The sequence below is a fragment of the Eptesicus fuscus genome, chromosome 10, assembly GCF_027574615.1.
Source record: "Eptesicus fuscus isolate TK198812 chromosome 10, DD_ASM_mEF_20220401, whole genome shotgun sequence".
Lineage (NCBI taxonomy): Eukaryota > Metazoa > Chordata > Mammalia > Chiroptera > Vespertilionidae > Eptesicus > Eptesicus fuscus.
Window position 1 is genome coordinate 57,301,464 of NC_072482.1, and position 16,834 is coordinate 57,318,297.

Here is a 16,834-nt window from a genome sequence, read left to right on the forward strand (position 1 = left end):
AGATGCAGTGGACTGACCTCCTGAAAGACATCCCTGGAGGAGTGCTGAAAGTGATCCATTTGGGGCTAGTAGGGGGGGGGGGGGGTGTCAACAAATTTAAGAAAAGAAGTGTTTGTTTACAGATTAAACAATACATTGGGTATCTACTGTATTTAAGGTTAAAAGAGGGAATCATCTGGGGGTCTGGAATGAATTAATTCCATTTACATTATTTTTAATGGGAAAAAAATAATTCGGTTTTCAAACAAATCGCTTCTCAAACAACCTGCCAGACCAATTAAGTTTGAGATCCGAGATTCCACTGCATTCCTCTACTGTTCTCTTCAACAAAGTGGTGAGACAAACTTGGGGCAAGCCATAGTAAGAAAGCATGATTTACAATAGAACTGTCACATGTTCCTATCATACTCTTGTTCTTCCTATATAATAAAAGAGAAACGAGAGATCAACCAAAGGACTTGTATGCATGCATTTAAGCCTAACCAATGGACACAGATACCAGAGGGGTGAGTGCATGAGTGGGGGAAAGGGGGCAATGGAGGGATAAGGACACATATGGAATACCTTAATCAATAAAGAAAAAAAAAGAGAGAAGAAACTTTAATGAATAAAAAAAAAATCACCTTGCAGCACTGAAATGAGTGAAAAGTCATCAATATTTGTTATTAAAAAGTTTATAGATTTATTTTTGTAAAAGCTCTGAAATAGGAGAAGTCTAATGCAGCATTCAATTATCAATTAAATGGCATAATGGGACAAGGAGCAAGAAAGTCACAAAGAACCTAAATCACTTTTTTTGTTAATCCTCACACAAGGATATTTTTTCCATTGGTTTTTTAAAGAGGGAAATGGGGATGGGGGGAGAGAGAGAGAGAGAGACACTGATGTGAGAGAGACACATCAATTGGCAAAGCTGCAATCCAGGTACGTGCCCTTGAGACCAGGAATTGAACCTCAGACACTTCGGTGCATGGGCCACTGTTCTAACCACTGAACCATGCCCATGACCAGAACCTAAATTACAGTTTTAAAAAAAAATTCCCAGTCTATGTACACAAAGGATAAAATAACTTTGTAACTAGTAAAGCTCAGGTGGGTGAAACTGAGTATTTATTAAATAAAATAGATACATAAAAGCATTTGAAGAAACAATACTACTTAGATTTTAAACTATATAGAAGTATAAGGCAAAAACATAATCAAAGAGAATAAATTATAGATTCAACTACTAAAATCCCTAGGGATTCTCAAAAGCAAAGATTTCCAGTAATACAAACAAATCAAACATGATCTTTTATAAGAATCAGCGCTATCAATATTCATTGCACTTAAAGGTACAAAAGAAAAAAGTGACACTCGGAAATGGAAAGAAAAAGGCAGGGGAAAATGGTACTGCATTGGACTAGTCTATTCCATCTTTCAACAAAAATTTCAATGTCTATTATGTACTAGGTACTATTCTAGATGCTGGAGTTACAGCAATGAATAAAAAGAGACAAAAATCTCTGCCTTTATGAAGCTTACGTTCTAGTGGAAAAGGAAGACCAAGAAACAAAAGAAATAAACAAAATATGTACTATGCTAGATGGTGATAAAAACCTATCCAGAAAAATGAACAGAATTCGAATGACAGATTTGAATTCGTTTTAGCAAATTTCTCACTCCTAAACCCTTATACACAAGTATTTCTATAAAAACTACACTGTGTCTGCTTAACAGAATGTAAGCCATTAATTAAAAAATAATAATAATTGTGATTTACAATGTTCATAAGTTCTGTTTTCAAAATTGTATGGCTTCTCATTCACTTGTAAAAATTAAGCTCAGCAGCTTACAATTTAATAACTGTAAACATGTAAAAGTATACCAACGTAAATATTTGTGATTGTAGCTGAATACCTATATTTTTCAAGTTATCACAACACATTTTAAGTACTACAGTGAAATGAAATCATTTTATGTGACTAATTTAGATCACCAAAATATGCTTTTAAAAATTCCCTCCTCCCCTTAAAAAACAACAATTATTCTCAGATTCCTAGGGAATCTCCTATAGAGTGGTCTTCTTCCTCATAGAATAAGGAAGTGCTGGGAAGGAACCTTGAAGGAAAGCATTGAAAGGGGATTTTCATATGGCCCTCAAGAAATTCTTAAGCAGAAACAACACATTTTCAACAGAATTCATGACCTTCCAAGTGATAAAACAATATCCTGAGCAGAAAACTAATCTGCAAAGCTAATGTTCGGATCAATCAGAAAAGTCATTTAATTGAAGGCAGTGACTAACAAAGACCACCTGTGCCCAATACACTGATAAATTACAAAGAAATCCAAGGCAGCTCTACTTTATCAATGTCAACACTCTAAACAACACTAATCAAAGTAAAAAGGAATAGATATTCAATATTAAAACTACAGTAAAATCTATTATGGTACTATCATTTGCTAAAAAGCCAAATAACAAAAAAGCAAGCATCTTTGTTTTATCGTCTATTAAAAAGAGTTGTGATTATTAACTAATGTCACTCCAATAAATTTAATTACATTTTAAAAATTCTGAACATTAGAAAAAAATTAGTAGCAATGCACAAATAACTTAAGCACTAAGAAAAATGGCCAACTCACTAATCAGTGGCTGGTTTATATAAATCTTCTCTAGAAATCTGTCCACATAAAACTATGGAAACTTTGAACTCATGTAACATCTAGAAAAAAAAAAATCAGTATTATCCAGTTCTGTGAGAAAAAAACAGAGTAAAAAGAACTTTTTATTATTTGCTCATATTGCCTAGAAGTGATAAAGTAGAATTCTAACATTAAAATAAATAAAATTACTCTAAACCTGAAATACAAAAAAAAGAAGGAAGGAAGGAAGGAAGGAAGGAAGGAAGGAAGGAAGGAAGGAAGGAGGGAAGGAAGGAAGGAAGGAAGGAAGGAAGGAAGAAAGAAAGAAAGAAAGAAAGAAAGAAAGAAAGAAAGAAAGAAAGAAAGAAAGAAAGAAGGAAGAAAGGAAGGAAGAAAGGAAGGAGAAAGGAAGAGAGAAATAAATGTTGGAGTGTCTACCTTTGTGCCTCAAGGCAGATCCAATTAATGTTTTTGCAAAGCTTTCAATTAAGCGTGGTCTATAATCTCTGGATGAAAAGCTTGGGAGCTGGCTTAAGATAGCAAGAGAGCTATCTGAACATAGGTGAGCACTGTTCCTTAACAAGCCTACAATTTCAGCAAAAAATGCAGTCAGTTGTATCAAAGATAGTCTATAATACCATAATTAGTATCATATAGCTAATTAACAACTGACCTAAGGAAGTTCTGTCAAAAGAGCTTAAATCTACTCTAAGAAGGGTTCAGCTACCATTTTATGTTTGTGAAGCTTCATATTCAGCTATATAAATTTAGAAATATGAAATTTATTCTGATAAAAGTAAAATTTATTGTACAAATAAACTGAAATTCATCCCTAAACTAATCCTGCTGTGTACTCTAACTTATATAAATTGAGAATGAACCATCTGAAAGTTTTCTAGGGTTTCTAAGTCCAAAGTATTCCAGAAATCAGTAAGCAACTATTTGTGGCAATTCAACACATCAATAAATTTAATTAATAACAAAGAAAAACATTACCAAAATATTCATTCAACTTATGGCCCAAAAAAAAATAGTCAATTATACACTACGTAGAATAATATGAGGCTTCACTACTCTTTCTAAAAATGAGATTAAAACTCAAAAAATATAATAGCTTATTCCACAAGAGTAAATCAATTAAGGATCCAGATAGTGCTCTCTATACTTTGCTTGCAGAATCCCATCATCCACATTAATAATGACAGTAATAGTACCAATACTATTAGTGCTCTTGAGTATTTTCCAATGTGTTCACAACGCTTTTCTTAATTATGTGATCAGTAAACAGAATATACCTTAGGAGCTACATAAGACATGGGAACAAAGAGTTGCCAAAGACTATATATAATAAGCCAGCTGAATAATCAAACTCTGAAATGATATGTCAAAATCAATATTGAAAAATAAACCATAATATTAGTATCATACAGCTAATTAACAACTGACCTAAAGCAAGTTATAGAAAATTGCATTATTCAGGAATTATTATGATCACTTCTTTGACCTGAACACTTATAAATAGGAATAGAAGTAGTTTAAAATCATAGTGCTATTATGTTGCAAGGACAAATAAAAGATCGGATGGTACTCTTCAACTGCCCAAACTACTTCCTTCCAACAAGAGGATGATGAGACCTTTACTGCTAATGAAATTGTTGCATGTATTTGAAATCATAGCAAAGATTACTCAATTTCTTAGTTATGACAAAAATGAATATACCAAGTCTTTTAACTTTAAAAAAGTAATGTAAATCTGTAATTCTTGGCCTGAGAGCAAAAATATAGTCTTCCAATTACAAATTCTACAAAGCTTTAGAGCTCTTAGCTAGTTACTCAAAATCTTATCATGTCCGTTTGAGATTTACTCTAAAATGAGATTAGATTGAAACTTCAGAGGATTTCTTTGTCATAGCTGTCTCTATAATTTGAAAAGAAATGATATGCTTTTAAAAATGTTTTAAAATAGTTTCTTTCCCCCTCTAAAGTTTCCTATTTCATTTTATAAAAAATACATAATCAATATGCAAGCTTTTAAGCTTAAACATAAACTGAAATCTTGAAACCTGTATCTACATGGACACCAGTTTTAAATACTTGTTAATGATTTTATGTAAGAACTGGCTACTTTGAGACAATGAAAAGGCCATTTTCACTTGCCACTAAAGTCCCAACTGTGATACCTGACAAAGCATTTTAGACTCAGTATTCAACTTATGGAAAGATACACAGAGTTTAAAAAATCAATAATCCCTATCCAGTAATAACTTATCATATCTTATAACCCAATAAATCATATTCAGTTCTAGATAAAAGGATATGCTTATCCATGGAACTGTGAACATGGACCAGAAATACATGAGTAATTATGAGACACAGGTAATATTAGTATAACTGTCAACACAGATTTTTAGAAGTACAATTCAGCCTGGAGGCAGAAGGTATGCTAATTTTTCAAGATTCCTTCTTGCCCTAACTGAAGAAGGATTAAAGATGAATACAATGATTCCAAAAACAGTTTTAAATACTATCTATATATTATCCTTACAGATAACTACAATTGATCAACTATGACAGAATGGAATCTCACTCACTAATACAATCAACCACCAGTCAACATAGTTTTTTGTACACTTCCTCCTCTACTATATCTGCAAAATCTCACCCTGTAAAACTCATCACCACAGTAAAGTCAGACTCCCTATAAATCTTCTGAGAATATAATTCTTCAAAGGCATTTGGCTATGAGGAATTCTCCCTTACTTTACCACACCTGCTTTAAGTTGCAAACCATATGGAATATATTATACTTATACTACCTACCTTTCAATAACTTCAGAAGGCAATTCTAAATTTCTAATGCAGCCTGAAATGCACATTTTGAAATAAGATTTTCTATGTAATTCTTGCTTCTTCACTTATTCAAGGCAGCTAAAATGAGATTTTGTAGATCATTCCTAATCTGAATTCCAGTTTTTTCCTACACAAGTTCCTGGACAACAGGTAGGGTTTGCAATCTTAGTACATGACACTCCACTTACCTGTTAAAAAGATAAATTTAAAAAAATAAAGTACAGTCCACTATAGAAAACACACACACACACACACACACACACGCACACACAAAAAAAAAAAAAAAAAAAAAAAAAAAAAAAAAACCCTGGACCACTCAAGAGTAGAATATTTCAGATCATTTTTTATCATACAAAGTATTTTTTAAATTTAATAGTGTGGACTCTGAGACAATGAAAAGAAATATTCCTTGAAAATACTGGGTTACTTTTCAGATGATAAAAGTCAAAAAAATTTAAAATGAACAATGATGTTCAGAAGAAATTCCATGTAATAAAAAAAAATCCTACATCCCTCCTTTTATCGAACTCTTATTAAACATAAGACAACGTCAACCTTGGCCTCACAATCTTAAAGAAGTGAAATATTCTGTGACCTGAAGTCATACATAAAGCATCTAAATACGTAGGACCCTATATTCTGAACCCAGGTTAGGAAAAAAGTGTTTGCAGAGAAGGAAATCAATGACTCCATTAAGAATTCTCCCACAAAAAGATAAAACTCAAACAGTATACAAAAAAGTAAATATAAACAAACAAAATTTTGTATCTTTATAGTTGTTGTATTGGGTTGGTCTTTGTTGTTATTTTTACAGTTAGCAAGTAAATAAACAACATTCTATTATCAATAATAGTAAATGGGAGGGGGGGGAGACAACCTGAAAGTAACCAGGAAATTATAGCAAAGCAGAAATTCATTCATAACTATAAGCTAACAACCTTTACATAAGGCAGCAAAGTCTCCTAATGAGAGAAAACTCATTAGCAATTTTAAAAGCCAAATGTTTGCACATAGGATTAACAAAAAACTATTGCTATAAAAGAAATACATGATTTTAGAAACCTAAAGTAAGAAAAAAAACAGCTGTCATTCTAGTGCTTGCATCATATTCTGAGAGAGTAGACAAATATGATAACCCAAGTTAAATGATTTAAACACTGTCAGTATTCACTTTCTTTATATCTAATCCCAATAGTTGAGCTTACTAATAAAAAATAAAAATATGAAAAACTTAGTTGATAAAAAACTGAGAACAAAACATAATTGCTGCCGAAACCGGTTTGGCTCAGTGGATAGAGCGTCGGCCTGCAGACTGAAAGGTCCCAGGTTCGATTCCAGTCAAGGGCATGTACATTGGTTGCGGGCACATCCCCGGTAGGGGGTGTGCAGGAGGCAGCTGGTCGATGTTTCTCTCTCATCGATGTTTCTAGCTCTCTATCCCTCTCCCTTCCTCTCTGTAAGAAATCAATAAAACATATTTTTTAAAAAAACAAACATAATTGCTAAAATTATATATGAACATACCACATTTAAATTTTTAATATATTCCGCCATTTAAAAATCTATGAATCAAAAATGAAGTTGAAATCCAAATTACAAATATTTTAAACAGATGCAAAAGCACCATTTTCTATTCCTTTTTCCACATAAAATGTATTAACCAGAAGTCCGTATGATGCAGAAAATGTTGTAACAAGATTTTGCTATGATGCTTCATGTTTGCAATTATGCACAGTGAGAAACTTTTCATGGATTCAAAGTTTTCAAAAATAAACACATGCAACTTAAAGTTCTCACAGCTGAATTTACCGTCTTGTGACCATTCTGGCAGGCCACATGCAGCGCTGTCTGCCCCATTGCGTCCTCAACATCGACGTCACTGACGTGCTGTACAAGGTCATGGAGTAGTTCTGTCCGCCCATTCACAGCCAGCCAGTGTATCTGTGCAGTCATTTAGTTACTTAACATTTATGCAAGAGTGTTTCATATAAAAACAGCAGATAAATGCTATTACTTCCCAACTGTGAGCATAATACACACTAAAGACTAAAATTTAAGCCTATATATATTTCCCTATATTTTTATAGGGGAAAAATATGCATCAAGATATAGGTTATACCACCATGTATTTCAAAATCAAGCACTTTATGGTTCAAAGTAATTAAGTTTAGACTTAGGATCACCAAATACTCTCCTTCTTAGATGATCCTGCACTCTTATGAATAGCTTTCCTCTATAGAAAAGGTACTGAATAACTTTCCTTCCCCAGAAGCAAACATAAATTAAAAAGTAATTAACAAAGTGGGCATGATAGTCTTTACTTCAGTTGGTTAGAGCATCTACTCCATACTCCAAGGTTTTGTATTCTATCCCTGGTGAGGGCACATACAAGAATCAACCAATGAATGCATAAATAAGTAGAACAACAAAGCGTTGTTTCTTCCTCTCTCGCTCTCTCTTGCTCTAAAAAGCAATCAATAAAATTTTTATAAAATCCAATTAGAAAATGGACAAATGACATGAACTACCATCTATATATATATATAAAAGCCTAAGCGACCCTCGCAACTAAACGGACAACCGAACAGGCTGCGTTGTGCGACTAGGCCGGCAGGGAGGTTAGTGAGGGGCGACCAAACGACCGAGCAGCAGGCTGCGTGGGGAAACCAGGCCCACAGGGGAGGCAGTTGGGGGCGACCAGGCTGAGGGGGTGGGGGGGAGTGAGGGGCGATCAGGCCAGCAGAGGAGGGCAGTGTGGGGTGACGAGGCTGGTGGGGGGGGGCCAGTTGGGGGCGACCAGGTCGGCAGGAGGGGCAGTAAGGGGTGACCAGGCCAGTGGGGAGGGGGGCAGTTGGGGGAAACTAGGCTGGCAGGGGGGGCAGTTGGGGGTGACCAGGCCAGCAAGGGGGGGGGCAGTTAGGGGTGATCATGCAAGCAGGCAGGTGAGCAGTTAGGAGCCAGTGGTCCCGGATTGTGAGAGGGATATCCGACTGCCAGTTTAGGCCCGATCCCCAGGATCAGTCGGACATCCCCCGAGGGGTACCAGATTGGAGAGGGTGTAGGCTGGGCTGAGAGGAACCCCCTGTACACGAATTTCATGCACTGGGCCTCTGTTTTCATATAAGAGGATGAACAAATGGTAAAAAAACGCACATAAAAAGATGTTCAACAATATCAGCAATTAGGCAAAAGCAAAGTAAAACTACAAGAGATACCAGGTGTACCGGTAATTAATGCAGATTTTGTAATCAGAGAAAACACGATAATTTCAAGAGAAACATCAAAAGTGCTTTATTCAAAGTAATGTCCATCGCTAGCTACACATTTCCCCATCTTTCAGGTAATTTGTGGGTACCGTCCCAATAGAACTTTTCTTGTTTTGAGGCAAACCATTCAGAGACCCAATTTTCCACTTCTTCGTATGTTTTGAAGTGCTGCTCAGAAAGTATGTGTGCCATCGATCGGAACAAATGGTAATCTGAAGGAGCAAGGTCTGGTGAATACAGCGGGTGGGTTAATACTTCCCAGGCAAGATCTTTTAACGTGTCTTTAACTAGTTTTGAAGTGTGTGATGGTGCGTCATCATGAAGCAAAATAACTTTGCTGTGTCTTCTGGCACATTCTGGTCATTTCACGATCAAAGCGTGGTTCAAATTGATTATTTGTTGTTGGTAGCGATCAGTATTAATGGTTTCACCTGGTTTTAGAAGCTCATAATATAACACACCTTCCTGATCCCACCAAACGCAGAGCATTGTCTTCTTTCCAAAGCGATTTGGCCTTGCAGTCGATGTTGATGCTTGACCTGGATCAAATCATGATTTTGTGCATTTGGGATTCTCAAAATAAATCCACTTTTCATTGCCAGTCATAATTCGATGCAAAAAAAGCCTTTCTTTCGTGCCATTGAAGCAACATTTTACTGGTGACTTTTCGGTTTTCCATTTGTCTTTCGTTCAGTTGATGTGGCACCCATTTTCCTTCCTTTAAAATCTTTCCCATTGCTTGTAAATGATCGGAAATGGTTTGCTGAGCAACATTTAATCTTTCTGCAAGTTGTTTTTGAGTTTGACATGCATCTGCATCCAATAATGCTTGTAATTGTTGGTGTTCAAACTTTTTCAGTTGACCTGGATGTTCTTTGTCTTTCACATCGAAATCATCACTTTTATAGCGTTTAAACCAGCATTCACAAGTATCTTGAGATGGAGCATGTTCACCATAAGCTTCCCAAAGTATACGATAACTTTCAGCAGCACTTTTCTTCAAAATAAAGTAATGAATTAAAACTTCCCGCAAATACTTTTTTTGGCATGAAATTCGACATTTTTAAGCGTAAAAATATCTATGAAGTTAACACCTTCAGCAAATTTGACATATGAAGTTTTGAAGCTTGCTGTCAATACAACAAAATAGCATACATATCAAATCACATATATATCAACATATGTGGAACTCCCATCTATTGAAAAAAATCCACATTAATAACCGGTACACCTGGTATAACTATCCTAAACAATAAAAGCCTAATATGCTAAGTGTCAGTTGTCCATTCAACCAATCAAAGAGTAATATGCTAATGATATGCTAAGGCCATTCAACCGCTTGCTATGACATGCACTGACCACCAGGGGGCAGATGCTCTGACCGGTAGGTTAGCTTGCTGCTGGGGTCCGGCCGATCAGGACTGGGCGAGGCAGGCTGGACTCACCCTGGAGCCCTCCCGTAATCCCTTCCTGGCTGGCCAATCTCCCGCGTTCCTCCCTTGCCCCGATCGTGCATCAGTGGGGTCCCTCCACCTGCCCTGTGCCCCCTCGCAATCTGGGACCCCTCGGGGGATGTCGGAGAGCCAGTTTCAGGCCAGGCCAAGGGACCCCACTGGTGCACGAATTCATGCACTGGGCCTCTAGTACCCATCGTAATTGCTAAAATAAAAAACATTAACAATATCAAATGCTAGTGGGAATGCTGAAAAACTAGATTCCTGGAGGGGTGGTAAAATGATACAGTCACTCTAGAAAAGTTAGGCAGTGCATTTGAAAAATAAACATGAAAATGCCATACAACCCAGCAACTGCATTCCTGGGCATTTATTCCTGAGAAATGAAAATGTATATTCACCAAAAAAACCTTTACACTAATGTTTATGCTTATGGCAGCTTTATTTGCAATAGCTCCAAACAGGAAACAACCCAGTTGTCTTTCAAGAGGTGAGTGATTAAACAAACAATGGTATATCTACACCAAGGAATACTAGTCGGTAATATAAAAGAACAAACTATTGATACACAAAAAAATCTGAATCAATCTGCAGGGAATATGATGAGTATACAAAAGCCAATCCCAAAAAGTTCCACACATTATGATTCCATGTATATATTCTTGAAACAACAAAATTTCAGAAAATAAAAATAGATTAGTGATTGCCAGGGGTCTGGCATGGGAGTTAAGGGGGGAAAAGGTGTGATTAGAAAAGAAGAGCAACACAAGGCATCTATGTGAAATTGGAAATGTTCAGGATATTGACTACGGTAGTGAACCCATGGATCTACACAGGTAATAAAACTGTATAAAACTTAATATATGTACATACATACACACACAGGTAAAACTGGGTACAAGTAAACAAGTAAAACAGGAAATGAGTGAGGCTGTATCAATGTCAATACCTTGGTCATCTAATCTAATAATAGACAAATATGCAAATTGACCGCACCTTTGCTACACCTAAGCCACGCCCACCAGCCAAGCCACGCCCACCAACCAATCAGGACGAGTATGCAAATTACCCCAACAAAGATGGCGGCTAATTTGCATATCAAGACAGCGTCCAAAGAAGCCAAGAGCTGCAGAAGGGAGTAAAGCTTCGAAGAAGCAAGCAAGAGGGGGGGGGGGGCAGGGGGGGAGGAATAGGGCGGGGCGGAGGCGGGGCCAGGGGCGAAGGGAAACGCGGGCGGGCTGGAGAAGGCGGGGCGGGGGACAAGGGCGGGGCGGAGGCGGGGCCGGGGGTGGAGGGAAACGCGGGCGGGCTGGAGAAGGCGGGGCGGGGGACAAGGGCGGGGCGGAGGCGGGGCCGGGGGTGGAGGGAAACGCAGGCGGGCTGGAGGAGAAGGCGGGGCGGGGGACAAGGGCGGGGCGGAGGCGGGGCCGGGGGCGGAGGAAAACTCGGGTGGGCTGGAGGAGAAGGTGAGGCGGTGACAAGGGCGGGGCAGAGGCGGGGTGGGGGAGAAGGGAAACGCGGGTGGGCTGGAGGAGAAGGTGATGCAGGCGACAAGGGCGGAGCGGAGGCGGGGCCGGGGGCGAAGGGAAACGCGGGCGGGCTGGAGGAGAAGGTGAGGCTGGCGACAAGGGAGGAACAGAGGCGGGGCCGGGGGCGAAGGGAAACGCGGGCGGGCTGGAGGAGAAGGTGAGGCTGGCGACAAGGGAGGAACAGAGGCGGGGTAGAGTGCAGCAGGAAATCCTATTGCAGGATTTTTCCTGCAACGGGAAAGCTAGTGATATTATATTATATTATATTATGGTTCTGTAAAATGTGATCATTGAGAAACTGGGCAAAATATACAGGGTTTTTCTATATCTTACAACTGCATATGAATCTACAATTACCTCAATTTTTTAAATGCAATTCTTAACTACATGAAAAATAAAATGTTTTATAAGACAGAAAAGTAATTATAGAAAACAACTTAACCTAACAATGAATAGTTTTCACACAATCAAAAACTATAACATTGAAAAATGACATAACTAAAATTATGACTCTATTCTAAAGGTCTGAGGGAATGTGATTGTACATGAAGGGATATGGGAAGAGAAGCTGAAAAAGAGAGCAATAATCTTATTGTTCAGAAAATCAATAGGTGATGCCTAAAACTGAAAAAAATCAAAAGGCAGCAATATTAGCATGTCATTCAGATACAGGGAAAACAAAATGTTTAAATCCATTAAAAATAGTTGAGAGGAGCTCACTATGGAATGAGAATTTTGGAGGTTGGGAGGAAGATCAAGAGAATGTTTTATTTGGGGGGGGGGCAAGGGTGTCATAAAATATATGTATATTTACTTGAGGCATGATGCCATACAATTCACCTATTTAAGTATACAACCTTTAGATTTTTAGTATATTCAGAGTTGTGTGATCACCACCTCCATCAATTTTAGAATACTTTCATTTCCCCAAAAAGAAAACCTGTACCCATTAGCAGTCACTGCCCATTTCCTCCACTTCCTAATGTAGGTAAATATAGATAGATATAAGCATGAATAAAATAGATTAAAAGTCACCCTGCCAGCTGGGTGAAGAGTCACCACTGACATCAGCATTTCCTACTGACGTTCTTTTGCTTCTCACTGAACTTTACCTTAGAGGCAATGAATTCTTTGACAGTAGTTGTGGGATGGTATTGCTGACAAAACAAGCAAATATTCCAACACTCCTATTACAACATTTTTATAATTGTGCTGAATTCAGAATAAAGCAACTCAAGTCTAAATACTTCACCCCTAACAGCAATACATATAAGACAGGAAAAAGCCTAAGGGTGATGAATGATAGAGCCTTTGCTGACACCAATATTTTGAGTTGTTGTTTTTTTTTTTGTTTACTCCTAACCTCACCCCATCCTTGACAATGTGTCTTGGCAATATTCAGGATGGGTGAGTATAAAATGTACTTTGTTCAAAAACAGTGGTGGATTTTAAAGGTAAAAGTGGAAAGGGCTGGCTCTCTACCAGAGGATGCTCTTGAGCAGATCATCTTAAGAAAGAGCACATAGAAATTGAAGATCTGTAAAGTGATATCCTTACACATATGCCACAAGCCTTTGGAAGTATTCATGAAACCCCAGGGATATCTGAATACCATGTTAAGCTCACTGCTCTAATGTAGCATGCTCTCTTTCATTTCCAAGCCTTCACCAATCTATCCCACAGAGCTAGAACTCTCTTCCCCTCTCCCTCTCCCACGCCCACCCCCACTCCCACCCCCACAGCTACCACTTTTAACACTCCAATGTCTAATTGTTCCTTTGGCCTCAGCTCACATGCTCCTAGGTAAGGATGGATCCCCCTCCATTTCTTCCATAGCTCTCCTTCTCCTATGTTGACATTACAATGTGTCACCAACACCTGCTGAGTTTTGTGTTTGGAGATGACAAGGTCTGGGTCAGAGATAATCACTACTCTATCCCCACACCAGCAAAGTGCCTACCTAGCATATAATAAGTATTCAAAAAATTCCTGTTGAAAGAACAAATGAAGAAACATGAAGAGTCTTTTGTCAGGTTGACCAACCTAGAAAGCATGCAGTCAACGATTCTCTCCTTTTGTAAAAACAATCCTGGGGCTCTTGGCTCCCTAATGAAGGTTACTTCATCTCAGCAGTGCTTGGCTTTACTCCCCGGCATGTTTGGTGACAACTATTCAATTCTGTAGCAGCACATTTCCACCATCCCAGCTTCCTTCAGCCGGTAAGGTCAATGAACCCAACTATCGAATTAATTCCACCATGGTGGTCTGGGACAAGGCAGGAACATGCTTGGCAGCCAGAATAATATCCAAGAAAAGGAGGCACACCACACCAATCAGGCCCAAAGAAAAGAACACCAAGGTTGATCCCAGGTAGAAAAAGAGTAGAGGCTTTTTCTGTAACAGTTTTGTATAATCAAATGACCCTTTAAATATGCACATGAATAGTTTTTAGATTGAAATTTGATGTTTAAAAATGTCCTACTCCACTTCCTTTAAAGTTTAGGAATGGAAGAAATTAGCAGATAAAAATTATGCGAATATTGGACATCTTATCTTGCCTACTAGTATACTAGACAGTGCTCTAAGGATAGATTGCTGACAGTTCCATAGTTTTATAACCCTCTGTGATATCTAGCACATCATTAAGCAACCTATAGATATTCAAAATAGTTTTTCTTTACAGAGTAGATGGTGTTATATTGTAAATATATAACAATATCTGGATTATCACAGGAATTGTGGATTTCATATAATCATGATTTAGCTTATTCTTTAATAACACATTCAGAGAATAATTCAAATCTTAGGGAAGCTGTTTTTGTATGCCCTACCACCCAAATCCCACCTCCTGGCAAAAAAATTTAATCAGAAAGGTCTTGAAAACTGGCATGGTCAGTAAATGCTTAAGATTCTTCTTTATTCACAAATTAAAGGATTCAAAATCTACAAATACTTCCAAGAAAGGTAAAATTATTTTCAGCCTTATTGAGATATAATTAACAAATAAAATTATAAAATACTAGAGGCCCGGTGCACAAAATTCGTGCATAGGTGGGGTCCCTAGGCCTGGCTGGTGATCAGGGCCTATCAGGGCTGTCTCACCCAGTCCCAATCGGCAGCTGGCTGCTGGCTTCCGGTTGCCAGACAGGGCCAGAGGGATGGGGGGAGGGACCGTGGGAGGTTGCCTAGCCGTGGGAGGTTGGCTGTGGGAGTGCACTGACCACCAGGGGGCCAGCTCCTGCATTGAGTGTCTGCCCCCTGGTGGTCAGTGCATTCACATCATAGCAACTAGTCGTTCTGCCATTTGGTCAATTTGCATATTAGCCTTTTATTACATAGAATTTAAAGTATACAGTGTGATGATTTCATATACATTGTAAAAGGATTCCCACCTCCAGTTAATTAATATCTCTATCACCTCACAAATAGGGAGGTAAAAATTTAATAAGTAAAACTTAACATTTTCTGTCATGACTTCAAAACAATTTCTCAATAATCACAAAATTCTATTTTATCTCTACTTAAAAAATGAATGTTTCATTAAGTAACAATTTGATTAAAAATTTTTTTCAATAATCTCTTCAAATATCCTATACCATCTCTCTATAATATCTATGTAGATCAAAGTATAACAACCGCTTGGCCTGTGTGGCTCAATGGTTGAGCATCAACCTATGAACCAGGAGGTCATAGTTGAATTCCTAGTCAGAGCACATGCCCAAGTTTCAGGCTCAATCCCCAGTAGGCAGCCATTGAAAGTCCATTGAAAGTCGATGACAAAAGCTAGGGGAATAAGACTTCAAAACAAATGAAAAGGCATAAACTCAAACAGGAGAAAAAAGGAGAAACATGGTGGGCCATATCTTCTCTTAATAAATATAGCTGAGAAATATATCTCAAATCATTCTGCATCTTCTTAATTATCACAAAGAAGTAACTTGCAAAAACACTTGTACTGCACTTTGCATTACTATCACCTTCAATGTTATTTTTCTAAAAAACATTTTTAAAATCTCATGAAATTCTTAGCACTTACTGCTGTAAGGCCTTCATTATTACAAATGTTGACATCAGCACTGTATTCTAATAATTTACTCATGCATTTCTTCTGCCTAAAAAGAAAGAAAATCACAAATAACTGATACTAGAAATACAAACTAATAACTATTATGCTAAAATATTAACTACACTCAACACTAGTTGAGTGTAGTTAATATTTATGTATCAATCCATATCTTTAATATTTAAATAGCACTATAACATTTGAAATAATATACAAAATTATTTCTATGACTCAAAGATAACAGGATAGAGAAAAGGCCCAATAAGATTTTCATGTCATTGGTACATTCAAAATGCTGAGAAATTTCTAGTGTTGACTGAATGTCTGAAATAGTAATCTCCATTAGCAATCCTATATAATAAAGAGGTAATATGCAAATTGACCATCATGCCCTCACACAAGATGGCTGGCAGGGGAGGGCAGTTGTGGGAGATCAGGCCAGCAGGAGAGGGCAGTTAGGGGCAACCAGGCCAGCAGGGGAGGGCAGTTAGGAGACCGGGCCAGTAGGGGAGGGCAGTTGGGGGGGACCAGGCCTGCAGGGGAGGGCAGTTAGGGGCGACCAGGCTGGCAGGGGAGGGCAGTTGGGGGCAATTGGGCTGGCAGGGAAGCAGTTAGGCATTGATCAGGCTGGCAGGGGAGTGGTTAGGGGTGATCAGGCGGGCAGGCAGAAGCGGTTAGGGGCAATCAGGCAGGTAGGCAGGCGAACGGTTGGGAGCCAGCAGTCCCAGATTGTGAGAGGAATGTCCGACTGCCGAGAAACCTCGGCAGTCGGACATCCCTCGAGGGGTCCCAGATTGGAGAGGATGCAGGCAGGGCTGAGGGACAACCCCCCCCCAGGTGCACGAATTTCGTGCACCGGGCCTCTAGTATAACGTAAGTCTAATGGAAGAGGAATGAATATAGCAAAAGCATGTCTCAATTTTGTATCCTACATTCATGATTGTAAATTATGTGAAAGTGAATACTAAGATGAATTATAAAAACACTACAGGCCCGGTGCACGAAATTCGTGCATGGGGGTGGGGGGTTTGTCCCTCAGCCCAGCCT

The 16,834-nt window shown here is 38.4% G+C and overlaps 1 protein-coding gene across 6 annotated transcripts in view; it reads right to left on the reverse strand.

Annotated features, from left to right (window-relative positions):
* The window catches only part of HACE1 (HECT domain and ankyrin repeat containing E3 ubiquitin protein ligase 1), a 90,458-nt gene that overhangs the window by 62,884 nt on the left and 10,740 nt on the right, over nt 1-16,834 (reverse strand). For 4 of the 6 annotated variants that reach the window (XM_054721821.1, XM_054721819.1, XM_054721822.1 and 1 more), the window contains exons 5-6: nt 15,761-15,836; nt 7,285-7,416 (exon numbers count right to left, since the gene is read on the reverse strand). In XM_054721821.1, coding sequence (XP_054577796.1) covers nt 7,285-7,416; nt 15,761-15,836 — 208 coding nt within the window. Of the gene's footprint in view, nt 1-7,284; nt 7,417-15,760; nt 15,837-16,834 lie in introns of those variants that run through there. The other 2 variants (XM_008139982.2, XM_054721823.1) reach the window with 2 other exon arrangements.